General features: G+C 46.4%; 1 protein-coding gene across 4 annotated transcripts in view; it reads right to left on the reverse strand.

The window, feature by feature from the left end:
- NLRC5 (NLR family CARD domain containing 5) overlaps positions 1-24,576 on the reverse strand; it is an 88,819-nt gene that overhangs the window by 7,430 nt on the left and 56,813 nt on the right. For all 4 annotated transcript variants that reach the window (XM_073307452.2, XM_073307451.2, XM_073307453.2 and 1 more), the window contains 18 exons: positions 21,486-21,569; positions 20,184-20,273; positions 19,413-19,478; positions 17,445-17,528; positions 17,250-17,333; positions 16,231-16,317; positions 14,987-15,067; positions 14,426-14,509; positions 13,368-13,451; positions 11,773-11,856; positions 9,296-9,379; positions 7,924-8,007; positions 7,237-7,320; positions 6,027-6,110; positions 4,870-4,953; positions 3,662-3,745; positions 2,386-2,469; positions 1,680-1,763 (listed from right to left, as the gene is read on the reverse strand). In XM_073307452.2, coding sequence (XP_073163553.2) covers positions 1,680-1,763; positions 2,386-2,469; positions 3,662-3,745; positions 4,870-4,953; positions 6,027-6,110; positions 7,237-7,320; positions 7,924-8,007; positions 9,296-9,379; positions 11,773-11,856; positions 13,368-13,451; positions 14,426-14,509; positions 14,987-15,067; positions 16,231-16,317; positions 17,250-17,333; positions 17,445-17,528; positions 19,413-19,478; positions 20,184-20,273; positions 21,486-21,569 — 1,500 coding nt within the window. The remainder of the gene's footprint in view (positions 1-1,679; positions 1,764-2,385; positions 2,470-3,661; positions 3,746-4,869; positions 4,954-6,026; positions 6,111-7,236; positions 7,321-7,923; positions 8,008-9,295; positions 9,380-11,772; positions 11,857-13,367; positions 13,452-14,425; positions 14,510-14,986; positions 15,068-16,230; positions 16,318-17,249; positions 17,334-17,444; positions 17,529-19,412; positions 19,479-20,183; positions 20,274-21,485; positions 21,570-24,576) is intronic.

Below are 24,576 nucleotides of genomic sequence, written 5' to 3' on the forward strand. Positions count from 1 at the left end.
AACAGGGACATTTTGCAGGACCGGGGCCTTATATTGTAACAATTTCCTGGCCATTTAGGGAACTCACAAGTGTCACTCTGTTGCACCCCATCCACAAAGCTTCCCAGTGACAGAAGGATTAGAACTCAGGACTGCCTGCTCCAAAACCAGAAACCGATAACACCGTAGCTAAAGGAGACTCTTCCTTACCCACTAGCAGTATAGGAGCTGAGACACATAGCTGAGCAGTTCTGATTCCAACCAGTGGAAGGCAGTGACAGGCACACACGCTAACCAGTTCAATACATATAACCTGAGTGACTGTGAATGTAGAAAGTCAGCTGTAAGCCCCTGCTAGACTGCTAGGAAATTGGAAGTTGCCATAATGTTCACTGTGCAAAGTAGATGTAAAACGCTCCCGTTCTGATCTGGTCGCTTTTCATACCCACTTTACAATGGGACAGGGCAGCAGAGAATCAGGACCAGTAACTTGCTCCTCTCGCTCCCAAACAAGATGCCCTGATGCTGACAGTAAGGGGCGTACGTTAAAGGGGAAGGTTTGGGTTTCATTTCCACTGACCTGCAATTTCCATTCAGATTTCAATAAGATACCATGATCAGGGGCAGCAGGACTGTAGAAATTTTGGTGGTGCCCAGAACCCCCAGGACTCCCCCGCCTGCAAACTCCCCACACACACCTGCCTAAGGCTCTGGGAGGGAGTTTGGGGTTCAGGCAATTGGGGTGCACAAGGGGGTGGGGATGCCGGCTCTGAGAGGGAGTTTGGGTGCAGAAGGGGTGAGAGGTCAGGCTCTGGGAGGGAGTTTGGTGGGGGACGGGGTCTGGGGTGCAGGCTCTGGGCTGGGGCAGGGGATTGTAGGCTCTGGAAGGGAATTTGGGTGCAGCAGGCACTGGGAACGAGTTTGGGTGCTGGGTGCAGGCTCTGGGCAGGGGGCAGGGGTGCAGGAGGGAGTCGGTGTGCAGGCTCTGGGAGGGAGTTTGGGGACAAAAGTAGGTGCAGGGGAGGGGTGGGAGTGCAAGAGGGAGTTGGGGGAGAGGGGGGAGGGGTGCAGGATGGGGGTGCAGGAGGGGGTGAGGGGTGCAGGCTCTGGGAGAGTTTGGGGGCGAGAGGGGGTGGGGGTGCAGGAGGAGATTTGGGGGCCGAAGGGGGTGTTTGCGGAGGGGGTGTGGGTGCAGGCTCTGGAAGTGGATGGGGGGGTTCGATGTTTACCTGGGGCACCCCCTCCGGCAGCAGCTCCTAGGCGGGGCAGGCGGGGGGGGGTCTCCTCACGCTGCTGTCTCCAGGCACCGCCCCTGCAGCTTCCCATTGGCCACAAGGGCGTTTGGGGCGGGAGCAGTGCACAGCCCCCTCCCACGGGCTGCAAGAACCCGCCGGCAGCCACGTGGAACGAGCGCGCGGGAAGCCGCTCAGCCCCGCTGCGCTGCGGGTGATGGCGGGAGCCCCTGGGCTGTTTTAAGTCGCCTGGGGACGGCAGGTGGGAAACTTTGCTGGAGCCGGGCCCCTGGGACAGGAATATTCCTGGTGCCCGGGCACCACGGGCCCATAGAACTCGCCGCCCATGACCGTGATAGCAAGGCAGGAGTGAATGTGCACAGTAACCAAAAGACAGGCAGCTGCTAAAGAGTGTGAAATGGATATTCGGCCCCCGAGGCGATATATATACCCACTCCCTGGACTCACATGATCTCTTCAATGACGGGACAACGACTGAAGCCGAGGGCAAGGTGTTTGCAAACGCCATCGCTGATTCCACAGAATTTCAGTCTAAAGGGAAGCAGGATTTGGAAATAACAAATGGAATCGCTGGCCCCCACGGCCGGCAGGCAGTTTATCCCAGGGAATTTCGGGGACTCCATTCGCGCGTCTGCAATCCCCCTGGGAACGTCCACGCCGCGTTTTACAACCCACGGCAGCGCGTCTCACATCCTGGCTCTACAGACTCCGGCTCCTGCTGCGAACAGCTGTGTAGACACTGTGGTGAGGGCTTTGAAACCCACCCCACCCCTAGGCTTCGGAGCCCGAACTCCAGCCCAACTGAGTGTCGACACAGCTGTGTTCAGTGCCATAGCGCGAGCCCGAGTCTGCAGACCTGGGCTCTGAGACATACCCGTAAAGGCCCCACTCTTTGGGTCTGATCGAGGCAGGGGAAGTGCCTGGATGTGCTCCCCCATCAATCCATGGCCCTGCCTGAGGCCAATTCTCCCTGCCCTGTGTAAACTGGAACAGCCGCAGACCAGACCCCCGGGCCAGGTCCTGAGCTGGCGTCAATGGGCATAGGTACACTGAAGTCAACACCAGCAGAGAATCAAGCCCCCCCGGCTGGGTCACCACTACAATCTTGTTCTGAGAACCACAGCTCTACTGTGCCTAACGCAATTCAACTTACTCAATCTTCCTGAGCCGGGTGAACCGTGGAAGCCCCTCTGACAGGGTGCGGAGGGTGCCTTCCCCAAAGCTGTTCTCTGACAAACTGCAAGGACAGTCAGAATGCACTGAGTGATTGTAAGAAGCTGTGATCAGAGAAGAGACACTGGGCTGCTAACACTGGCAAAAAGCAACCCCATTCCTTAACAAACAGCAGTGCTGAGGAGAGGAAGGATGGTCAGTGGCTAGCTTGGGGCTCGGGAACCCCAGGTTCAAGTCCTGGCTCTGCCACAGACTTCCTGTGTGACCTTGGGCAAATCACTTAACCTCCCTATGCCTCAGTTCCCCATCTGTACAATGGGGACAACAGCACTTCCCTGCCTCACAGAGTGCTGTATGGGTAAATGCATTAAAGACTGAGAGATGGGCCATGTCAGTCCCTAAGAGAGAGAGACATTGCTTTGTAAAACACACCCTGGATCAACGGTTCACTCTACCCACTTGTTTGCCGTGGGAGAGAATAAGTCAAAGGACCGTCTTTAACTGGTCTCTCCGGGGCTGAACCAAAGGTTAGCTCAACTCTTTGGAAGTGTGAAGACATCGCTGACAGCTTGAAGTGTATCCTGGGGCAGAAGGCAAGTGCATTCTCACACTTACCAGCAGATGGCACCCTGCTGTCATTTAACTTAAAGAGGCTGCTGACGAAATAAGCAAGTGAAGGGCATCAGGACAATTTAATTTGATGTCCCCGTCAGTTCTATTTTGGAAAATTATTTACTTCAGATGTAAAGAGTCATGATCTAGAGTTACAGAAGGAGTCCTTTATATTGAAAGGCATCCCAAAGCATTTTCCATTTGCTGTCTGATTATTTTGGGTGTTACCTCCTGTCACACACGGCATCCCACATTTGGGCCTAGGCTGGCTGGCAGATGGTGATGCTAAGGGAGGAATATCCTGATACTAGTGTCGCAAAGAGGGAATATGCAGGGAAGGTCTCCCTGGACACTCTCTGTAACTCAGTTCATGAAGCAGGATAGACCTAAAGGCTCTGTGCATTTGCACAGGGGCTTTAAACTCCAGGCCTCAGTGAAAGCAAGTGGAGTTTTGCCATTGATTTCAGTGGGGCCAGGGTTTCATCCTACATAGTTGTAAATTCTACAAATTCTACACGTAACTGCATACTATTGTTTGTACACTTAGTTTTACATGGAAGCCAATATATAATCCAGAGAGACAGGCAGAGGTACACCAAGTCCTGTTTCTTAAAACATCCCTATTAACTCCCAACTGCACCTACTTTATCTCTTCTAGCTGCTGGCATTCAACCAGGCCTTTGGCCAGCGGTGTTCCTCCAAGTGAACCAATGTTATTTGACTGCAGACTGGTGAGAGAAGAAATTCAGACACAAACTTTTCAGAAGAAAACTATAACAACTCCTTTGATATGCGACTTCCTGTCAAAGAAACAGCTGCTTTTCTGGAACTGACACCCAGGATTCAAACGGAATCACTATCTTTGACATTTGCACCCTTCTTTATGAGACCTTGAGAACAGCGACAAACCAGTGATCGGAATGTGGCTAGCAATTTGTACTCTAACTAGCCACCCCAATGTACCCTCGTTCACCTTCGTGCATCTGGAGCGTGAAATCTTGACCCCACTAAAGTCAGGACAAAACTCCCAGTTGACTTTAACAGGGCTAGAATTTCACACGTAACCTCCCCTTGCTTTTCACATGTGATGCTCATTCACAAAGCCGCTGTAGTTAAACAGAGAGATTTACCTCTGCATGAATAAATGATGGACCAAGATCCTCCCAGTCACCATAAGAAGCAATGACCCCAGGAAATTAAAAGCCACATGGCACAGCCTATTTGACCTATACCCATGGCATGGGGGAGTTTGGTCTAAGATAGTAGAGAGAGAAATTAGGGTCGTTTAACTGTTTTGCTACTGTGGCAGAGCAGGGCAATGTTCTATTAATTAGAGGTTTGGCAAGACTTCCACGTGAGGGTTAAAAACTTAGCACTACTCAGAGACAAATAAGAGGTGACAAATTAATGAAGGGCCAGATGGATGCGCCTATTTACCCTCTCATCATATGAGAACAAGAGGACACCCATTAGCATTAACATGTAGCATATTCAGAACTGATTAAAGATTGTCTTTTATACATTTCCTAATTAATCTGTGGAACTGATTGCCACAAGATATTACCGAAGCCCAGAGCTTAGTGGGAATGAGGAAAAGATTTTATGATGGAATGACAATACTGTCAAGACATATGGCAATAAATAGTAATCAAACTATGTTAGGAAGCAGGTAGGTAATGAAACCTGGTCTTGGCAAATCTTTGTCCACTTCATGCATTTTAGATTTGTTTAACCATGTCACCGATTCATTGTTCTCCTGCTTCCATGTTCAGTCTCTTTTTTATCAGTCCCAGTATTTCCGGGGTGCCCTGCCTCTTGGAATGTGAGTACAGAAGGGGAAGCAAGCACTTACTGAAGGATCTGCAAGTGGCCCATGCTCGGCAGAGAGAGGGAGAGTCTCGCTGCCGTCTTGTCTCCCACATGGTTCCTAGCTAATCTGAAAACAATATGAAACATTATTTATGATGAACTAACAGGCCTAATTCCTCACTCCCACCCATGTCCGTGTGTCTCCTGTTAATATTCAGAGGAGCTGCACATGCTGAGGGTAGAACATAAATCTCCTTACTTACCCCTTTGGAGACTGAATATACTTAGACACAGGAGTAATAGTTATGCTTCATAATCCAGGCATTAAACAGTCAGTTAAAGCACGGTGTAATTACCCTGTGGTTATACTTCCTGATACCGCTGCGATTACCACTAACTCATTCAACCAGTAGGTTAATTAAATAATTCAAATCCTTGTTATTTCCCCTTTATCGACATAGAGATTAGGCCCCATTCCTTCAGTCCAGACTGCAGAGTAGAATCTCAGTCAGGGTCTTCAGCAAGACAGAACAGCCCTCTGCTACTTGAGCTAAAGGAGAAACGCCATCAGCTCCCAGTAGTAGTAGGCTGCTTTCCTCTATGTGCAATAGCCACTCAATGGGGATGCGACACTGGTGTGTTATGCCACCAGCACCCATGTGGCGTCCTGTTGACTCAACTGACTCGCATACGCAGTGAGCTGACGGCACTGTATGACTGGGGCCTTATGCTGTAATTATATTTTTTGATGCATGAGCCTAGTCCAATATCCTGCAGTCTGGAGGCTAACTGGGTGGGTTATGCATCTTAACTGCAACAGAAATAATTTTCCCCACTCTGGTTAAAGATTTTTATTATTTCATAGGATATTGAAACCTCTCTTCTGCAAACGAACAGGGGGTTAGATGAACAGTAATAAATTCAGCGATGGTCCTCGGCTAACAAAGTCTCAAATCAGCCCCAACCCCCATTTTTAATATAGTAATAATTAGATAGCTTTCATATTTATTTCGTAGGTAACACATCAGGCAGATGTGTGGCACACTCTAGGCCCTGTGTTTCTGAAATATTAGCTATTATTCTGTGTAAGGCTCGGGCTCCACTCCATTAACAAAGTCTGTACAGCCCATTGATTCCCCTGGGAAGACCAGACGTGAAGCCTCAGAACTTTGTACCAGCCAGTGTGAATGTGGGACTCACAGTAACTCCTCGACATGCCTGCAGTGAGCCAGAGCCTCCGCGAGCGTCTCCCCTCCAGCTGGGCCAATACTGTTCGATGACAGGCTAAAATACACATGGAAATAGGCAGAGTCTGTCAATGGCTGAAAGGAGCCAGGATATACCAGATACAAATTAAGCCGTGGCACGAATGGCGCTTTCGCTGCAGATTGTTTCGTGGCTGAGTGGCATGACAGAGAGCACAGAGCATCGTAATAACAAGCTACCACTGAAGCAGGCCCAGAGATGCCAATCCAAAGCTTGGCAAGAGACACACAGGTCTCTCCATCAAATAGCTTGGAAAAGAAAGGCTTTCTAATGCATTAGGTTAGACCATCAGAGAGGATGTTACCTTGCCATGACTGACCCCGAGGACCACACTTGCTTCACATGGCAATAAGTGATGTGGCAGGCCGAGTTGTAGGAGAGAGATCTTTATTAAGCATTCTGAGTGGGCAGTGTTACAGGCCAAGGCGCTACAAGTTATATGCAAGCAACCTGGCCCCAGCTTATCTTGCCAAGCCCCTGGTGTCATACTGAACTAGAGCCTTCTGAGTACCCGACCCCTCCTTCTCCAGTCCCACTTATTATATTGCACTCCTGATGGCTGGCGAGCACTGGCATGGGGAGCCTATGGCTGCTTTTTCTCTTAGCTGGTGTCCCCTTCGTGGCCTAAGATTTGGGGCGAATTTCCTTACCAGCTGAAACTGGCCAGAAAGAAATTTCTCCATTCCCCCCCCCCAACTTTTGTTAGGAAATCAATGTAGTGGCGATGGGATGTGGTGCTTTGAAAGCCCTAGAGGCTGAAACCCTCCATGTAGCTACAGAACAGGTAATGCACGGGGTAGGGAAGTGTACAACCATCCCATCAGGCCAACACACCAGGGCATCCACTCCCTGTGGCATATTCAACCGTTGGCCTCTAGGTCTCCAATAACGGGAGAGACTTGTGCTGCTTTTTGCGACGCGGACACTTGTCCGCTAAAAACTGTACTGAGATTACTGCATGGCCAGGACATGGCAGCAAGTTTCAGTCACAAAGAGCCTGATCCAAAGCCAATTGCAGTCGATGTGGGAGCCTTCCCAGTAACGTTTATGCAGGTCAAATAAAATCAGACACGAACATTCCCCCCAACCTTGGCTCTAACTCTAATTAATCCCATTATTCAACCTGAAATATAAAGCGACTCACTTGACTTTCTTTAGATTTTGCATTTCCGGCAGGAGCGTGGCTATTTTTTCCAGACCAACATGTTCAATCTTGTTATGGCTTAAACTTTAAAGGGAAAAAAAAAGCCACATTATGAAAGAAAATGCCGAGTTGCCCACTGAGTGCAATGTCTTGTTTAATCGCTCTGATCTGTTGGAGGGAGCCAAAATCATTTCACTATTCACAGCTGAATGAACTTCAAAAGTCAAAAAGGTGTTTGTTCTTACTGCGTCTTGTGTTAGAAAAGAGACTGAGTTTGGTTGCAATGAAGAAAACTAACCAAAAACAAGGGCCGCAGACTGGATCTAGATTCAAACTTTTCTAGATCTTGGGAGTGCTGGGACCAGTTCTCAGAGACCGCTACAATACACAGCTCCTGATCCAAATTTTGACAGAGGCTGTTCAAACTTGGAGTTTCGGTTGAACCCATTATATGCCATTACACGTGCCAGCTGCTCGGCTCAGATCAGACCAAAACTTGCTCAGATTTTGCACCTGAAGTTTTGGTTTGATCCCATCTCTAATTCAAGCAGCCCAGACACTTGAGCATTAGCAGCCTCCGTAAAACTTGCTGCTTTCATATAACCGCACCTAAAAACACCCCCTGGCTTGAGCTCTATAATCCATCCCCATCACTAGCAGAGACATTACAAGAAAGGAGGAACCCACTTGATTTCTTCCATATGAGGAGCATTCTTCAGAGCTTCTGCCAGGCGGGAGCAGCCTTCATTACCAATACTGTTATTGTTCAAGCTGGAGAGAATATTAATAAAATACCACACATTAGGCTGTTATTTAGTTCATGGCTTTATAGATAGAGGATGAAATTCACCTCTGTGCAGAGGGGCAGTGCAAGGTCTATGGGCCATCTGAGTCCCACTTAAGTCTTCAGGACAGGGATATAAATGGAATGCAAGTGGTGCATTGGTGTTGGAATTCAAAAAGAAAAAAGAAATCTGTGCACTGCATCGCCCTGCTTGAAACAAATATGCTGTCATCCGTCTCTGAAACAGCTGCATGTATCCACAGTAACCACTGAACAGTATACTTAACAGCGAAATGATCAACTCCGTGGTCTCCTGGAACGTAACTGTAATGCTATCGCGACTGGAGATTCTGATGGCTGTGCAAGTGAAAGACCCCTCTGTGCTCCCGCAAAGCAGGAAATTATCATCTTGGCCACATGTTTGTCTATGAGCTGGACCTACATGGGGAGTTCTTGTGGGCTCACTGGGTGCATGTGAATTTTTCTGGGTGCATCTGTTTTGCTCAGCTTTGCATATCTGCCCCTGAATATTTCCTCTTCTCAGTGTATTTGCTGTGAGGAGGAGGGTGGACACTTTTTAAAATTTTAAATATTTTTAAAAATGCTGCTTTCTCATGACTTAGTCAGTAAAAGTAGGGACTACCAAAAATAGCAGAGTAAGGGGGCAAATACTGCAGCTTCTGCTAGCATCCCTGCAGAATTGTAGAACAGTCCAGCACCTGTTTGGTAAGATAGTTATCTCTTTATGTTAGTATTTATCTGACCCCCTCACTGCATTATCCCAGGATAGACTGGTGGCAGAGTCTTGTTAGGCCCAAAGCAATGTTTGGCATCATGGGAAGGATTTAGACTGCAGGACCCGAGTGACTCAGGCATTAACAAACTTATCCTCAGAACAAACCTGTGAAGTAGGGACGGGATTATTACCCCTATTGCATAGAGGTGAAACTGAGGCACAGACCTGCTCAAGGTCACACAGGGTGTGTGGCGGAACTGGAAAAATGAACCTCCATCATGCTGCTTTGATAGCAGGCCTGTCTACAAGGAGGTCAGACATACTCACAATGGAAACTTTCCTTCTTGATTCTAGCACAGTGCACAGAACATATGCAGATTCCTGAGGGCTAAATCTGCTCTCCAGAGACTACGCAGTAGCTAAGCTGGGCATCTCTGTGGGAAGCTCAGGGAATGAATCACAAAAGTTCCTTCTCTCACTAGTGTGTGTATGGCCCAGCTAACACTACAGGACATGAAGGCCTGCACAGACATACTTACAGGAGTCTTTTCAGTAAAGGCATTTTGTGAAGTCCTGGCACCAGCATGCGAATGGCCGTGTCATCAAGTCCCAGGGAGCTGAGGCTAAGAGGCAAATGGACACAGGAATGAGTGTGCACAGATCTAAATGAATAGTTCATACACTGTGACCAGTCTGCTAGGCAGGAGCTGTCAAAGCAATGGGAGGCTGACGGAGGCTAGCGTTAGCTCTCTATGGAAGCCGTGTCGTTATGTTGATCCCGCATGGTTAGGAAAGGGAAGCCTCTTAACTGTCGTGTAAACGTTTTGCAGCTCTGTATCCTGCACAGCGTGGGGCTGCTGAGGAGACTGCAATGGGAAGTACTCTTTTCTGGAGTTACAAAGACCCTGCCCCCTGAAGTCAATGGGAGTTTTGCCATTGACTTCAATGGGCGTGGGATGAGGCCAAAGGTGCATAAAACACATACACAACATGAGAGGCAAATTCTTCATTTCCTTTCAGCTGAAACTGACCCCAGGAGACATGGAGAGAAGAAGAGCTGCCTCTCTGAGACCTCAAGCAATTACAAAGGCTGAGAATTGCAGGGTCATTATTAACAGAGACAGGTAGAAATGTTTCAGACGTAAGAATTCTTCACTTTTGCTTCAAAACCAAAGATACCATGAAAGCATTTTGAGATTCCCCCACCTGCCAATACATTCACTTCTCAATGGAAATTTATGATGAGAAAGTATATTGCTCTTCAATAGGTTGTTTTGTTTGGTTGGTTGTTTTTTGCATTCCCAATTTTGACTGGACAGCTTAGTCACATGCTGGGATCCCACCTCCCCTCCCTCCCCCAGCCCAAAATGAAAATGTTCATTTTAGGATATCACCAGTTTTTAAACCAAATAAAAATTTGATAATGGAAAAATAACAGAGCTCCTTATATCAGGGATCACATAGCTTTTGTAACAGGTGGTTACTATTTTGGGAATTTGAACTAAATAAATACACTGATAATGATTAAAGGTTGCCCAATCACAACTAGGTCTCTTTTGCAGGTAACAAATCCAGATTATAAATAAGATTTATTAATACTTGTATGGAAAGTTAATGTATGTCAATAAGAATAAAATTTTAAAAAACCCAGTGAGATTTCCAATAATTGCTAGAACATCTTTTAAATTGCACATCCTGTTATTTCATTGATGGTCACAACACTAGGGTTTATGTCTGATTGTGTGACATGGATGTTAGAAAATCCATGTATTAAGTGTAGAAAAATGAATACAAGCAACAGTGAATTATCAAAAAGAAAAGAAAAATCTGTGGAAAATTAGGAAAATAAAATAAGTCAGTCCTTTTAAAAACCATGGGAAGTAAAATGTTTTAGAAATTCTTTTAATTTTCTTTTACCTGCTCTCATTATAAAAGGAGTTGATTTTTCAATGTTCTTTACAAGAACCAGGTAAAACAGGCAGGTTCAAGACACTAACAATTCTGCAACATTTAGCCTGTAAGATCTTTGGGGCAAGGATGCTGTTTTCTAAGGGTGATGCTTCTACAGTGATATGAATGATAAAATAATTTACTTTCCGATCTTTAGGTTGCAACACTCGTGACTAGAGCTGAACAAAATTCTTTGCAATAGTTTATTCCTCAAAAAATGTAGTTTGGGGTCAACTGAACCATTTATGATTTTGGGTCAAATTCGGCAAAGAGTTTTAGCCAGAAAAAGTCAAAACTTTTCATTTCTACTTTTTCAAAAGGAAACATTCTGACTTTTCGTTTCAAAACATGTTTCATTTAGAAATTTAGCTAGATTTATTTAAAAAAACAAAACCAAAAAAGGATAAATACACCCAAAAACAAAATTAAAAAAAACAAACTTGACAAATTAGTTTCAGGTCAAAGATGTTTTGTTTGACCAGAAACAATTTTTTCTGGATTTTTCAGTTCAGTCACAGAACCAAAAACTCAGTTCTTCTCTTGGCATTTCTCAGGACCATTGTGTCTTGGTCTAGTGCGAGATCTTGGTCTGGGTGCCTTCCTATGGCTGGCCCTCCAAAACAGGAGGAATCAAAGCTGTATCATGGGTAGGTTGTACAGCAACGCGCAAAAGTGCTTCTGTAAATGCCATCTGCTGCCACTAGAAGGTGCTACCTTCCTGGATGCGGTGTATCTTCTAACACTGCAGTGTGGTTCCTGAGATTACTGCCTTTCTGCAGTGGGACATGGGTGTGCACACACACTGCAGAGGTACTGAGGACACCAAAGCACTTGGCTTGTACAAAGAACTCTGCTCTCCCTGCCCTAATCACACATTACTAATCCTGTTCTGCCCATCCTTAGTTGCAAATACTAAGGAATTCATACTTCTCCCCCAGCTGATGTCTCCCAGCCATCTGTGTGGTTACACTCCTCCAGGACACACAGCTTGTAAGTAACTGCAGTTTAATCATAAAATATAGACTGGCCTAACAGGGTCTAGATAGCATCAGGACAGTAAACTTACTTAAGCTCTTCAATAGCATGGCATTGCTGCAACCCTGCAACCAGGTGTCCCATTCCGCTTGGCGTAACACTGCTGGACATCAGCCTGAAAAACCAGTAACAGCACCGAATGAGAATGACTTACATTCAGGCAATCCAACAAGATAGGAGATATAGGAATCACTTCCCTCACCATTGACGTGCAGCTGCTTCTGGGGTGGAATGCAGAAGCTTTTTATCAGCATAAAACACAACCGGGAAGTTGGGAAGTGTTAACACCAATTGGTACCCACATACTAAAACGCTAAGAGCCTGATATTTCCAAATAAAATCGTAGAGGGGAAATTAGATCACCAGAATGTAATTAGTATTTGGCCAGGGTCCTAGGGCTGGTACTCATACTCTTGCAAAAAATCCCAAAGGGTCTTTAGAAACCATACATGGACATGGGATCTTGGCTTTATACCCAAACATTACAGCTCTGCATTAGTTTCTCCCCATTAATCTTGAATCTTTTCAGAATTGGGGGTCTGCATAAAAGTAAGGACCCCTCAGGGCAAAGTTTTTGGAACGTGAGGAGCCAAAACACATGAGAAGAGTACGTTTTTGTGATTTCCAGCTCCGTTTTACAGACCCAAGAGAACTGGATAGTCCAAAATGTTGGGTGCTGATCTGTACTGACTCGGACTCTCTGCAGGTTCTGCCAACAGCAACAGAGAATGAGTCCCAAAAGATTGTATTGTGCAAAGATACAGTCTATGGGCCTGATTCTCATTTAGCTAAGGCCACTTTACACCTCTCTGGGAGTATAAAGGGGCCTTAAAGTGAGAATAGATTATATTTATACCCTTAAGCCCCTTTTACATGACAGGAGCAGGATAAAATGGCCACAGTGTACATGAAAATCAGGCCCTCTGTCTTTATATGTTTTTACTTAAAGGAAGGGGGCAGGAAGTGATAATTTCTCTGAAATCTTGCACCACGACTAAATGCTCAAGTGCCCCTTTCAACAATTCACAGAAGAACATTCTAGAACATATGACATGTTAACACGCAGATGTGTGGAAGTTGCAACGTTCATGTCTGAATTCCAATTTTCCCACCCAATGGGGCTGCGGTTTGGTCTGTTACAAAGTCCTAGGCCAGCTATGGAGTTCTGATGCTGATTCAGGTCTGAACTTTTCTGCACTTCAGAAAAGAGCTTTGATCCAGGCTGCTCCCAAGAACCCAAAGATCAGAGAAATCATGAAAATACATGTTTCAGAGTAGCAGCCGTGTTAGTCTGTATTCGCAAAAAGAGCAGGAGGACTTGTGGCACCTTAGAGACTAACCGATTTATTTGAGCATGAGCTTTCGTGAGTGAGCTGTAGCTCACGAAAGCTCATGCTCAAATAAATGGGTTAGTCTCTAAGGTGCCACAAGTCCTCCTGTTCTTTTTATGAAAATACATGTCTGGATTTAGCCAGCTGCACAGATTGCATGGGAAGGAGAGAGTTTCATGGGGGTAATGGGCTGGGGAAAGGGCAAGTGCGGGCAGTAGGGGTATCTGCTTAGAATGAGCCATAGTTCATGAAGTAGAACATTCAACAGTAACGAGCTTTTTAGATAATTACTTACTCAAACTTCCTCAGCGTTGGAAAAGTCAGAAGCGCGCTGGCTAGCATTGCTTCTTCAGCAACGTTGAGATCAATATGAGACCAGCTGCAAGGACGAAAAAGCACATCCTCTCAGCGGCACACAAAGCTCTGAACAGCCCACAGCTGCCTTGGCGTGGTATGATGCTTGCAATTGTTCTGCGTGAGTTAACTGATCAAGGGCAGCCTGGCTGCTGACCCCCATCCAGGTCAACAGTCCATTAAGAAGCACTTCAAGGTATACGGAATAAGCCACATTTGCCCCCTTGTTGTTAGAGCAACACCATCGCATTGTGATGCCAAGCCAAATGACCCCTGCATTCCCAGGCTCTGTTCTCCAAGCTTTCACAGTTCATGGAATTTTAAAGCCAGAGGGCACCATCGGATCATCTAGTCTGGCCTCCCTGTAGCACACATAGGTGGAGGAGCTTGGGTTCGTCAAATAGCGCAACTGTAACCTGAGTCTCTCTAGGTTTGACCACCCCAGGTTTTCTTGCATGAGTCCGCTCAGCCAACCGGGAAATGGCTGGCAGGGAGAGACAGGCCTTCTGTTGCGTCCCCGGGGTGCCGTTTGGAATTCTCATACGCTCTACAATGCCAGCAGAGCACGTATCACGAAGTGCACAGCATATGCGCCGAACCAAGCTCGTCTTGCTAACATTCCCACGCCCTCGGGGCTCACTCGCCGTAGGGCATGCGTGTCTGAGTGAGCTGTAGCAACGAGCTGTGGTCAAGCCACATGCAAGCGCTGCATGTTAGATGGTACGTGTATTGCTGTGTCTAGCCATCTCCTTCACTGGGGTCACTTAGGGCTAAATTCTGCTCAGAAGTTCACCCTTCTGGGGCTCCCGTTGGCTTCAGTGAGGTTCGACAGGGTGCATATGTCAGAGGAGAATTGACTATTGACTACCGTTGCTTCTTTACATGATTTTCCAACTCCCCAGTCCCAATTTCAGAGATGCATCCACTCTTTCTGTGCACCAGGACAAGAGAAACTATTTCCTTCCTGAGATAAATTGCTACACCGCTTTGAGAACTCACCTCAGTTCCTGAAGCTGCGTGCATTTCTCAGTAACCCTCTGGAGAAAGTGAATGTGCTTTGCTTCCAGCCTGCACTGGTTCAACCTGCAGGGTGCAGATACACACAAATGTGATCGATCAACGTCAATGACAATCAACCCAGCTCACGCTTACACAGGGCCTTGCAGCCTGCAGCAATGGTTTTTCCATGCTATATGGCTGGGCTTGAGAGCAGAGCTGCACAAACCCAAGCTCCTCCTTGATGTGCCGTGCCCATTCCAAAGTTTGGTGTAGAGTCAAGAGAACATGGCCCTTCCCCACCTCTGGGTGCCCATAGTTAGAAGTCCCTGCATTCTCCCAGGCACAAGGACTGATTTCTCTGGCCAGAGCATGAAAGATCCTTGTGCTATCCCTTCCATGCACACCCTTGCAAAAGGAAGTGTCAAGCTGGCTTGGGTCTTAATGTATTCAAGGCTTCTACTTATTCAGGGTACAATAGGAAAGCTAGTGAGTTCCTTTATTGGATGATCAGTCAGAGGGAGCAACCTGCAATGAAAAGCACAACCAGATGCACCTCCTCACCTGCTAACCACAGACTCCATCTTCTCCGTTCGACAGGGGAACCCCACGCCCACTTGAAGGAGACCTTTGTCTTTTGATATCCTAGGAGAAGATGGAGATGACAATACATCACAGGCCCAGACCTTGCTGGGTACATGATACAAATTGTTTCAAACGCCCTGTAGCAAAGGTTACTTTCCACAAGATGGGAGAGAGCAGAAGAGCGCAGGCAATCGGAGTTTACTTGTTGAATGACTGGAAACCATCTATGCCTAAGGACTTGACAGCATTCGTCCAAGGCTGGTTTCCAAATACAGGCTTTTATTTTTAGAAAAGGGATTGAAAACAGCAGTGTGACAGATGGTAATTTCCTGCAAGATCCCAGAGAAACCTTATTGAATTAAGTTAAATCTTACTGAATTGAGTTTTTGGGGTCCATTGTATAAAAATGCAATTGTTTATGTGTTCTGTAGGCTTGTATGCAACTTTTCTAGAGATGTGACTAATGGAAATGTTAGGAACTTCAGAGACCCGTGGATAGACTAAATTTGTCCTGAGTGTGCTAGGTCTGAGCTAAGGCTGTTATGAATTTATGACCATGGAAGAGACATCTGGGTCGGGTTTGCCAGAGCCCATGTTGGAGTTGGGGTGATCTCGGTTAAGCTTATTAGCATGCACGTAGGCTCTTTTATTGTTTTAATATTTTCTTTGTCATGCTTTTACCCTAAGAATACATTAACTTGCATAGAATCATAGAATATCATGGTTGGAAGGGACCTCAGAAGGTCCTCTAGTCCAAACCCCTGCTCAAAGCAGGACCAATCCCCAATTTTTGCCCCAGATCCCTAAATGGCCCCCTCAAGGATTGAACTCAGAACCCTGGGTTTAGCAGACCAATGCTCAAACCACTGAGCTATCCCTCCATAGGAAGAACTGTAGCTTAACTGAAGGCTAAGGGCGTTGGACTAGATGACCTCCTGAGGTCCCTTCCAACCCTGATATTCTATGATTCTAAGGCCATTATAGTGTTGCTATTAGTTTCTGAAGAGAAAGCAAGCAGGCCTGCTTCGGCTGCCTGCCTTTGCTGGTGAATTCACAGCATGACCAGGGAGCTGTGGAGCCTGGGTAGAAGGGAGAGATGTCTCCACCCAAGCGAGGTGACAGCTGGGGAGCCAGAAGCCTGAGAGCAGGTGTCTTTCCTAGACTGTTGAGGGGGAATTACAGGCCCTGGATCTGTGACAAGCCTCTGTTCAGGCTCCACTTACGTGATCTCTGTAACATTCCCGTGGGGTTGGACGGCCATCTGCAGAAGGCTAGCCACACTTTCATTCCGCACCCATGGCTCTTCAATGCTGCAATTTCAAAACACAGGCAGCTTTGCATTATTTCATAAGCATCGTTTATCTAAACTACTCCCATCTCGATGCTATGTCCCGTATGTGTCTGTACAGCCCTTGGTTCTCAGCTCACCATAATACACAGAGGGGCTACCTCGGGGGAGGAAGCACAGTACAAACTGGAAACAAGGGGACGTTAACCTCAATTTTTTCTCTTTTTACCCCCAATATTTCTCCTTTTTTCCCCACCAGCTGTAATGAAAAGACAGGATATGCTGTAAGAGCTTACTCTCCACCACAGGGTAGAAGATGGCAACAGTAGCAATGCAAAACAGTTTGGGACAGGAAGTAAAGAATTAATTATTCAAATGAAATGTTGCAGGGACAGGTTCTTTTTCCCTTTCCCCCTATGTCAGGAGAAGTGTTTAACAGGTCACTTCACCTTGAATGGTCCCTTGAGACATGCGTTAACTATTTATGCTAAGCAAAATAGTTCCACCTTATGTTGACCTGTGACACCCTGAGTACCGTTCCCAGACCTGAAGAAGAGCTCTGTGTAAGCTCCGAAGTTTGTCTCTTTCACCAACAGAAGCTGGTGCAATAAAAGGTATCACCTCCCCCATCTTGTCTCTCTAATATCCTGGGTACTGCCAGCAGCAGAGCGCCCCCTTACGCCATGCTGGACACAAAGTGTTTGTCAACAGTGGGAAATAGCCCAGAATAACGATTCCACAGTAGAACAGCTATTGTGCTCTAAATTCACAGCCCCGCTTATTTCACAATATCTTCCGTGCGCAGACAAACGTTAAATCCCTGCTGACTCAGATGGCAACTAAATCCCAGCCCCTCTGCCTTCCATACCCAGATGTTATTTTCAGCAGAATTGGATCTTAGCTTATCAGAACCAAAGTGGGTTTGCCACACTGAGCAATAGAACCATTCTGTACCTTATTCGCAGCGTTCCCAGACTTTTCCTCAGTGCCCGCAAGAGATCTTCCACCGCCTTGGTTGTCATGTTGTTGTTTGTTGATCTAGAATCATAGATCATTGCAAAGAAAGGTTTCAAAACATTTAAAACACAAACAAAATATTGTTAGGCAAAGTTCCGTCTATGCCAGATTTCTCAGCAGTGTCTAACTCACATGTACGCCGTCAGGTTGGTGCACTTTTGCAGTAGAGAGAACAGCTTTGGCAGGTGTTCTGGTTGAAAGTTGCACTCCGTTAGTCTGAAAGAATGGGGGAGAAAACTGTATTAGTTCCTTCTCAGTCATTAGTCCCTTTGATCCAGAAATCGCAGGTATTGAGGGCATCTTCTGAGAAAAGAGGAGGGACATCTGAGTGCTAAAACTCTGTGAAAAAGATTTTTGGTAAAATCTTAAAAGAGTTCTTTGATATGCTATGATGCAGCCTATTATGAGGGTTCTTTCCCTCTACCTTCCACAAAATACTCCTCTGTAATTGAAGCACAGGGATGGATAACTACTGACGATTAAGAGTTAAGAGATGAACAAGGGATCCAGATACATTTAGCAGAGACTGGTGGGATAAAGAATTACAAGAGATCAGAGCTACAGAGCGAGTGTGTGCAGATTTTTCTCTCTCTCTCATATGAAGGGACTATTATTGCAAGGAAACCAGGAGGAAATACCTGATGGACCAATTTTTAAAAAGGGTAAATGGGATGACCTAGGTAATTATAGGCCTGACATCAATCCCAGGCAAGATAATGGAGCAGCTGATATGGGACTCGATTAATAAAGAATTAAAAGACGGAAATGTAATTAATGCAAATCAACATGGGGTTTATGGAAAATAGATCCTGTCAAACTAACTTGATATCTTTTTTTGATGAGATTACAAGTTTGGTTGATAAAGGTAATAGTGTTGACATAATATAGACTTCTGTAAGGTGTTTGAATTGGTACTGAATGACATTTTAATTAAAAAACTAGAACAGTATAAAATTAACATGGCACAAATTAAATGGATTAAAAACTGGCTAACTGATAGTTCTCAAAATGAAACTGTAAATGGGGAATCGTCATTGAGTGAGTGTGTTTCCAGTGAGGACTTAGAAGAAACCATAAAATCATCACTGATAAAGTTTGCAGATGACACAAAAATTGGGAGAGTGAAACAAAGAGGATTCAGAGAGACTTGGATCACTTGGTAAACTATGCACAAGCAAACAATCTGCATCCTAAAATGGCTAAATGTAAATGTATACATCTGGGAAAAAAGAATGTAGGCAACACTTACAGGATGGGGGACTCCATTCTGGGAAGCAGTGACTGAAGAAGATTTGGGTGTCCTGGTGGCTAAGTAGCTGAACATTGGCCACATCATCACACTGGATGCTCAAGAGCTAATGCAATTCTGGGATGCATAAACAAGGAAATCTTGAGTAGGAGTAGTGAGTTTATTTGGCACTGATGTGACCACTGTGGGAATACGGTGTCCAATTCTGGGGGCCACAGTTCAAGAAGAATGTTCATAAATTGGAGAGGGCTCAGAGAAGAGCCATGAGAATGAGAAAAGGATTAGAAAACATGCCATATATTGATAGACCCAAAGAGCACAATCTATTTAGCTTATCAAAGAGAAGGTTTAAGGGGTGACTTGATTACAGTCTATAAGTTTCTACATGGGGAACAAATATTTAATAACGGGCTCTTCAGTCTAGCAGAGAAAGGTGTAACACGATCCAATGGCTGGAAGTTGAAACTATACAAATTCAGGCTGGAAATAAGGCATACATTTTTAATGATGAGAGTAATGAACCATTGGAACAATTTACCAAGGGTCATGGTGGATTCTCCATCACTGACAATTTTTCAAACTAGATTGCATGTTATTCTAAAAGCTCTGTTCTAAGAATTATATGGGGGACGTTCCATGGCTTGTTTTATACAGGAAGTCAGACTAGATTACCATAATGGTTCCTTCTAGCCTTGGAATTAATGAATATGCCATTTGTTACAGATATTATATCATGCAATTCCTTAGGATCTAGAGGGCAAAGACATGCTTTTCATTCTTCTCTCTAAAGAGGGGAAGACTCTAGCTTTTTAAAGGAGATTGAAACACACACAAAATACTCATACAATTACCCCAAAATCTTCCTTGGTTCATCTTCTCTTGTGAACTTGATGAGTGACGTTGCCTTGGAGCACAAACTGCACAGACAAGACCACACAAGTTTAGGATACTCTGCGCTTTGGACAAGTCTCCAAGGGGCCAGACTTTTAGTTTAGGTGCACAACTGTCTGTGCAAAATATGCCTGCAACTGTGTACCTGATATGTGTTTGCATTTAGCCTGTGTTTGCATGCCACTGTCCGAGGGATTCATTGCATTCAAAGCCTCCAAAATGAAAACTAAACAGCAACTGAACAATAAAGAACTAAAGCAAGAACCTGCTTAGCAGATTTTAACATTGAGCAGAATCAGTATTGCCCGTGGACTATACTTTTGTCAGGCATGGAAAAGAGAAAAAAACAAACCCAAATTCAGTAAATCAAGGATAATTTTTGGCAGTGTCACACAGAAATTAGGGAGTTCTAAAATGAAAATTCGGATTTTCAGATAGCGGAGGCGGGCTAGTGCCCATCAGAAAATGTACATGCATCTATATTTGCACACACACAATGCCCAGATTTGCATACATAAAAAAGGACTTGCACCTACAGAATAAGGTAATTGCACAGTTAACTCTGTCATTTGCATATGCAAACGTTCATTTGCATACACACATTTACATTTTGTAGGAATGGGTGCATGCACACAAAAAGTTAAGTTGGGTGAAAATGTGGCCCTGGTAGTCAATATATAAACTTTAGGATAATTAGGTGAGAAACAAGAATTAATGACGAGAAACCATACCTTACTTGAACTTCTGTTACATTTCTGCACGTGGAAAAGGTGTTGATTAGATGCAGAACTCCATCCTGAGATATTTTGTTATGGCTGAGGCTACAACAATAGGACATGATGATTCATATAGTATTAGAAATCTCAGTTACAGCTACTGTTATATTTTGATGCAATTTGGTGCTGTCAGCGTAAGGCTGTGTCTATACAGCAAATAGACACCCGCGGCTGCCCTGTGCCAGCCAACTGGGGCTCACGAGCTGGAGCCCGAGCTCTGGGAGCCTCCCCCCTCGCAGGGTCCTAGCCCGAGCCGTATGCAGCAGTGAAACAGCCCCGAAGCCCGAGTCAGCTGGCATGGACCGGTTATGGTTTTTCTTTGCTGTGTAGACATAGCCAAAGAGTCTTGTGCTGACATTTGAGGAGAATGAACATTTGCAAAGGGGACACTCAGAGTTTTCAAACCTGTGAGAGACTAAAGGGTCTGTATCCCCTTTAATGCTTGTATGTACCTCCCTTTATGCCTAACATATTGTGGCAAAGTCTCTCCTTCACTGCCTGGGCATAGCTGCACTTATGTGACAGTCTCCTGCCTTTTCCATGCATTCATGGGTTGAGCGGCATCCCCGCCACCTCAAGCTGTATTAGGAGATGGAACTTCCTGCTAGGAAGTGCCACTAAAATAGCAGCTCCACCCACTGCAGAAAGCTGCTGAATGAATCGGGGGAGACTGGAGTTCTCTGTTTATCTGTGGAACAGGCACAGCTCAACCGCCAGCCAGAGACTCCAGCCCGCAGGGGCAGATGCAGCCAAAGCTGCGATCTCTGGACATTCACAGAACTTCCTCCTGTCTTGTGGACTTTCTCTGCCCAGTGCTGACTGGCTGTTTGCTCCAACCCCAATAGACAGAAAAGGGAAGGGAACTGGGAAGGAGGGTGAGCGGAAGAAGGCAGGAGAAAAGAGGGTAAGCGGGACAAGTGTGGAGTGAAAGTGATGGGAAGAGACACTGACTCCCATTGAAACCAGTGGAGAGACTTCATTGGGTTTTTGATCAGATTCTACATGACTCACTCCTGACCTGGAGGGACAGCCAGGAACAGTCCCAGGGGGCAGTCCAATCCCCACAGCCCATTGAATCCTTGGCCTCTCCAATGAGACAGGACAAGGGTGGCCACTAGTCCCACCACATGGTGCTATTTTTTAGGAGGCGAATGTCTCTCCACTCGGCCCCTCCTGTCTTCTGCTGCTTTTGGTGACAAGCTTGAGAGCAGGCGCACCAGTGCTCTGAGTCCCCAAGTTCCCAGGGCGCTTTCTTACTTCAGCAAGCGGGAAACGTGCATTTGGAGCAAGTGATCCAAGAGGCGTCTCAGCCCCTCGTTGCCGAGCTGATTCCCAGAGAGACTGCAAGGGAAGAGAACAAGGTAAAAATCAACCAACCAAATTCACATGTGAAATTCAGGCTAGCGCACTCCCTTGCCGGGGTACCCAGGTACTTCACAGCCAAACATCGTGGGCCAACACCCTGCCCAGCAGCACATGGTGGAAACTAGAACGTCGGTGTTCCACAAAATACATTACTTAGATTATCTACTAGGAAGTTCCTGTCCTGTCACCCAGGTCTCTGGCTAATGGAGCAGAATAATCTGGCACCCTCTTGACACATTACACAGATTGTCTTCAATGCAAGCACAAGGAGTTTGTTCAGTGTATTAATCTAAAGGCTCACATGGCGGAAAACATTTCTTACAATGCGTAAAACAGGCTGCCGATTTAGAAACAATAATAATACCTAGTTTTTAACCTAGGTTCGCAGAGTTCCTTGGGGTCATCTTGCTCCAACCCTCCACCCACTGGTGACTGGGACTTCTTGAAGCCCAGCTCACATAGGAGACTCCACCCTGGGCCCTGATGGGTGCAACACCAGAGATCCTGATTGGTTGCTTCCTCTATTTAAGGCAGGAGGAACAGGGTTGGAATTTGTCCCTACAGCTGGGCTCCATCCTGCTTTTGCTCCTCATCCAGTGCTACCTGCTTGTGTCTCCTGATCCCGAACACCTGGTTTCCTCATTCGGCCTGATTCCTGGTCTCTGACTTGTGGGTCAAGATCTTGGTTCCTGATCTTCTGGTTCTGAACCCTGGCTAGTGTGGGGACCCTCCTTCCCTTCCCCAACCCCCACTAATCACTAGGCCTGGCTGCCTACAACCCAGCCCTGAGAAGGTATCCCAAGTCCCACACTGCACCTTCTTTCCTCTCCCTCATTACAATGGGCATTTCATGGTATATTCTCGATTGAAGGGACCAAGAGCTGTAGCCATTGGCTAGCCATGTGCAGCTGAACAAATAAAAGCTGAGTTTGTTTACAGTTCTTCTGGGCAACTGGAGCATTGGAAAGCAAAGGGATTTTATACACACGATACTGTCATAGAAAACTACCTCACAAACTTAGCTTCACAGTGAGAACCCTGAGATAACAAAACTATTCAAGTCCTTTTACCAGTTGGGGTCTGATCCATTAACTCAGACCCACTGATTTCGGTAGGAGTTTAGGGTGCTCAGCACCTTGCAGGATTGGGCCGTAAGGGCCGGATCCAAAGCCCAGTGAAGTCAATGGCAGGACGCCCAGTGACTTCAATGAGCAGTGGGTCAGGCTCTCAGACAGTGATGTATATTAGCCCAGAGCAGAAGCCTTGGTGGGATCAGGAGTTCCCAGCACGGTGCCTGCTGGGGCAATGGTGCCCGCTGGGGCAGTTGTGTGCACCCACAGGACACCGCGCTGCCGAAATGCCGCTGCCAAACGCAGCCGCCGGAGAACTGCCCGCCGAAATGCCGCTGAGAAGCGTTGCCATTTCTCGGCTGCATTTCGGCGGTGGGGTGTCTGGCGCCCGCCACAGTCTTCTGGGATAGAATCATAGAATATCAGGGTTGGAAGGGACCTCAGGAGGTCATCTAGTCCAACGCCCTGCTCAAAGCAGGACCAATCCCCAATTAAATCATCCCAGCCAGGGCTTTGTCAAGCCTGACCTTAAAAACTTCTAAGGAAGGAGATTCCATCACCTCCCTAGGCAACGCATTCCAGTGTTTCACCACCCTCCTAGTGAAAAAGTTTTTCCTAATATCCAACCTAAACCTCCCCCACTGCAACTTGAGACCATTGCTCCTTGTCCTGTCCTCTTCTACCACTGAGAATAGTCTAGAACCATCCTCTCTGGAACCACCTCTCAGGTAGTTGAAAGCAGCTATCAAATCCCCCCTCATTCTTCTCTTCTGCAGACTAAACAATCCCAGTTCCCTCAGCCTCTCCTCATAACTCATGTGTTCCAGACCCCTAATAATTTTTGTTGCCCTTCGCTGGACTCTCTCCAATTTATCCACATCCTTCTTGTAGTGTGGGGCCCAAAACTGGACACAGTACTCCAGATGAGGCCTCACCAATGTCGAATAGAGGGGAACGATCACGTCCCTCGATCTGCTCGTTATGCCCCTACTTATACATCCCAAAATGCCATTGGCCTTCTTGGCAACAAGGGCACACTGCTGACTCATATCCAGCTTCTCGTCCACTGTCACCCCTAGGTCCTTTTCCGCAGAACTGCTGCCTAGCCATTCGGTCCCTAGTCTGTAGCTGTGCATTGGGTTCTTCCGTCCTAAGTGCAGGACCCTGCACTTATCCTTATTGAACCTCATCAGATTTCTTTTGGCCCAATCCTCCAATTTGTCTAGGTCCCTCTGTATCCTATCCCTGCCCTCCAGCGTATCTACCACTCCTCCTAGTTTAGTATCATCCGCAAATTTGCTGAGAGTGCAATCCACACCATCCTCCAGATCATTTATGAAGATATTGAACAAAACCGGCCCCAGGACCGACCCCTGGGGCACTCCACTTGACACTGGCTGCCAACTAGACATGGAGCCATTGATCACTCCCCGTTGAGCCCGACAATCTAGCCAACTTTCTACCCACCTTATAGTGCATGTGCTATTCCCACAGAAAGGTTGTGGACCACTGGGTGGGATCAAGCTGTCTCCTGGGGATTCTGTGTACCAGGGATCTCCACAGATCCCCACAGATGGAGGGAGTATGGGTTGGACCAGGTAAGTGGGCCCTCTGGGTCTGGGTTAGGCCACGCTGAGAAGGCAGTGCAGGGAAAGCTTGCATGGCTCCTGCCTGTGCCATTCCCGTTCTGAGAATATATTGAGGAGTTCTGTCTCCTGGCTGACTGCCCCAGCACCTTTCACCAGCAATGAACTCGGGCGCACTCTCCTACGTTTCCACACACGGCAGACTCCAGCAGTCGCTTTGGGAAAAAAATCCTCACGCAAAGTGTCGTTTTTAGGACATCACATCCCACACTGGCTGCTGACCGTTTACTAGTTCTTTACACTTACCCGCCTCTTGTAATGCAAACA

Source organism: Lepidochelys kempii, chromosome 12 (assembly GCF_965140285.1).
Source record: "Lepidochelys kempii isolate rLepKem1 chromosome 12, rLepKem1.hap1, whole genome shotgun sequence".
Classification (NCBI taxonomy): domain Eukaryota; kingdom Metazoa; phylum Chordata; order Testudines; family Cheloniidae; genus Lepidochelys; species Lepidochelys kempii.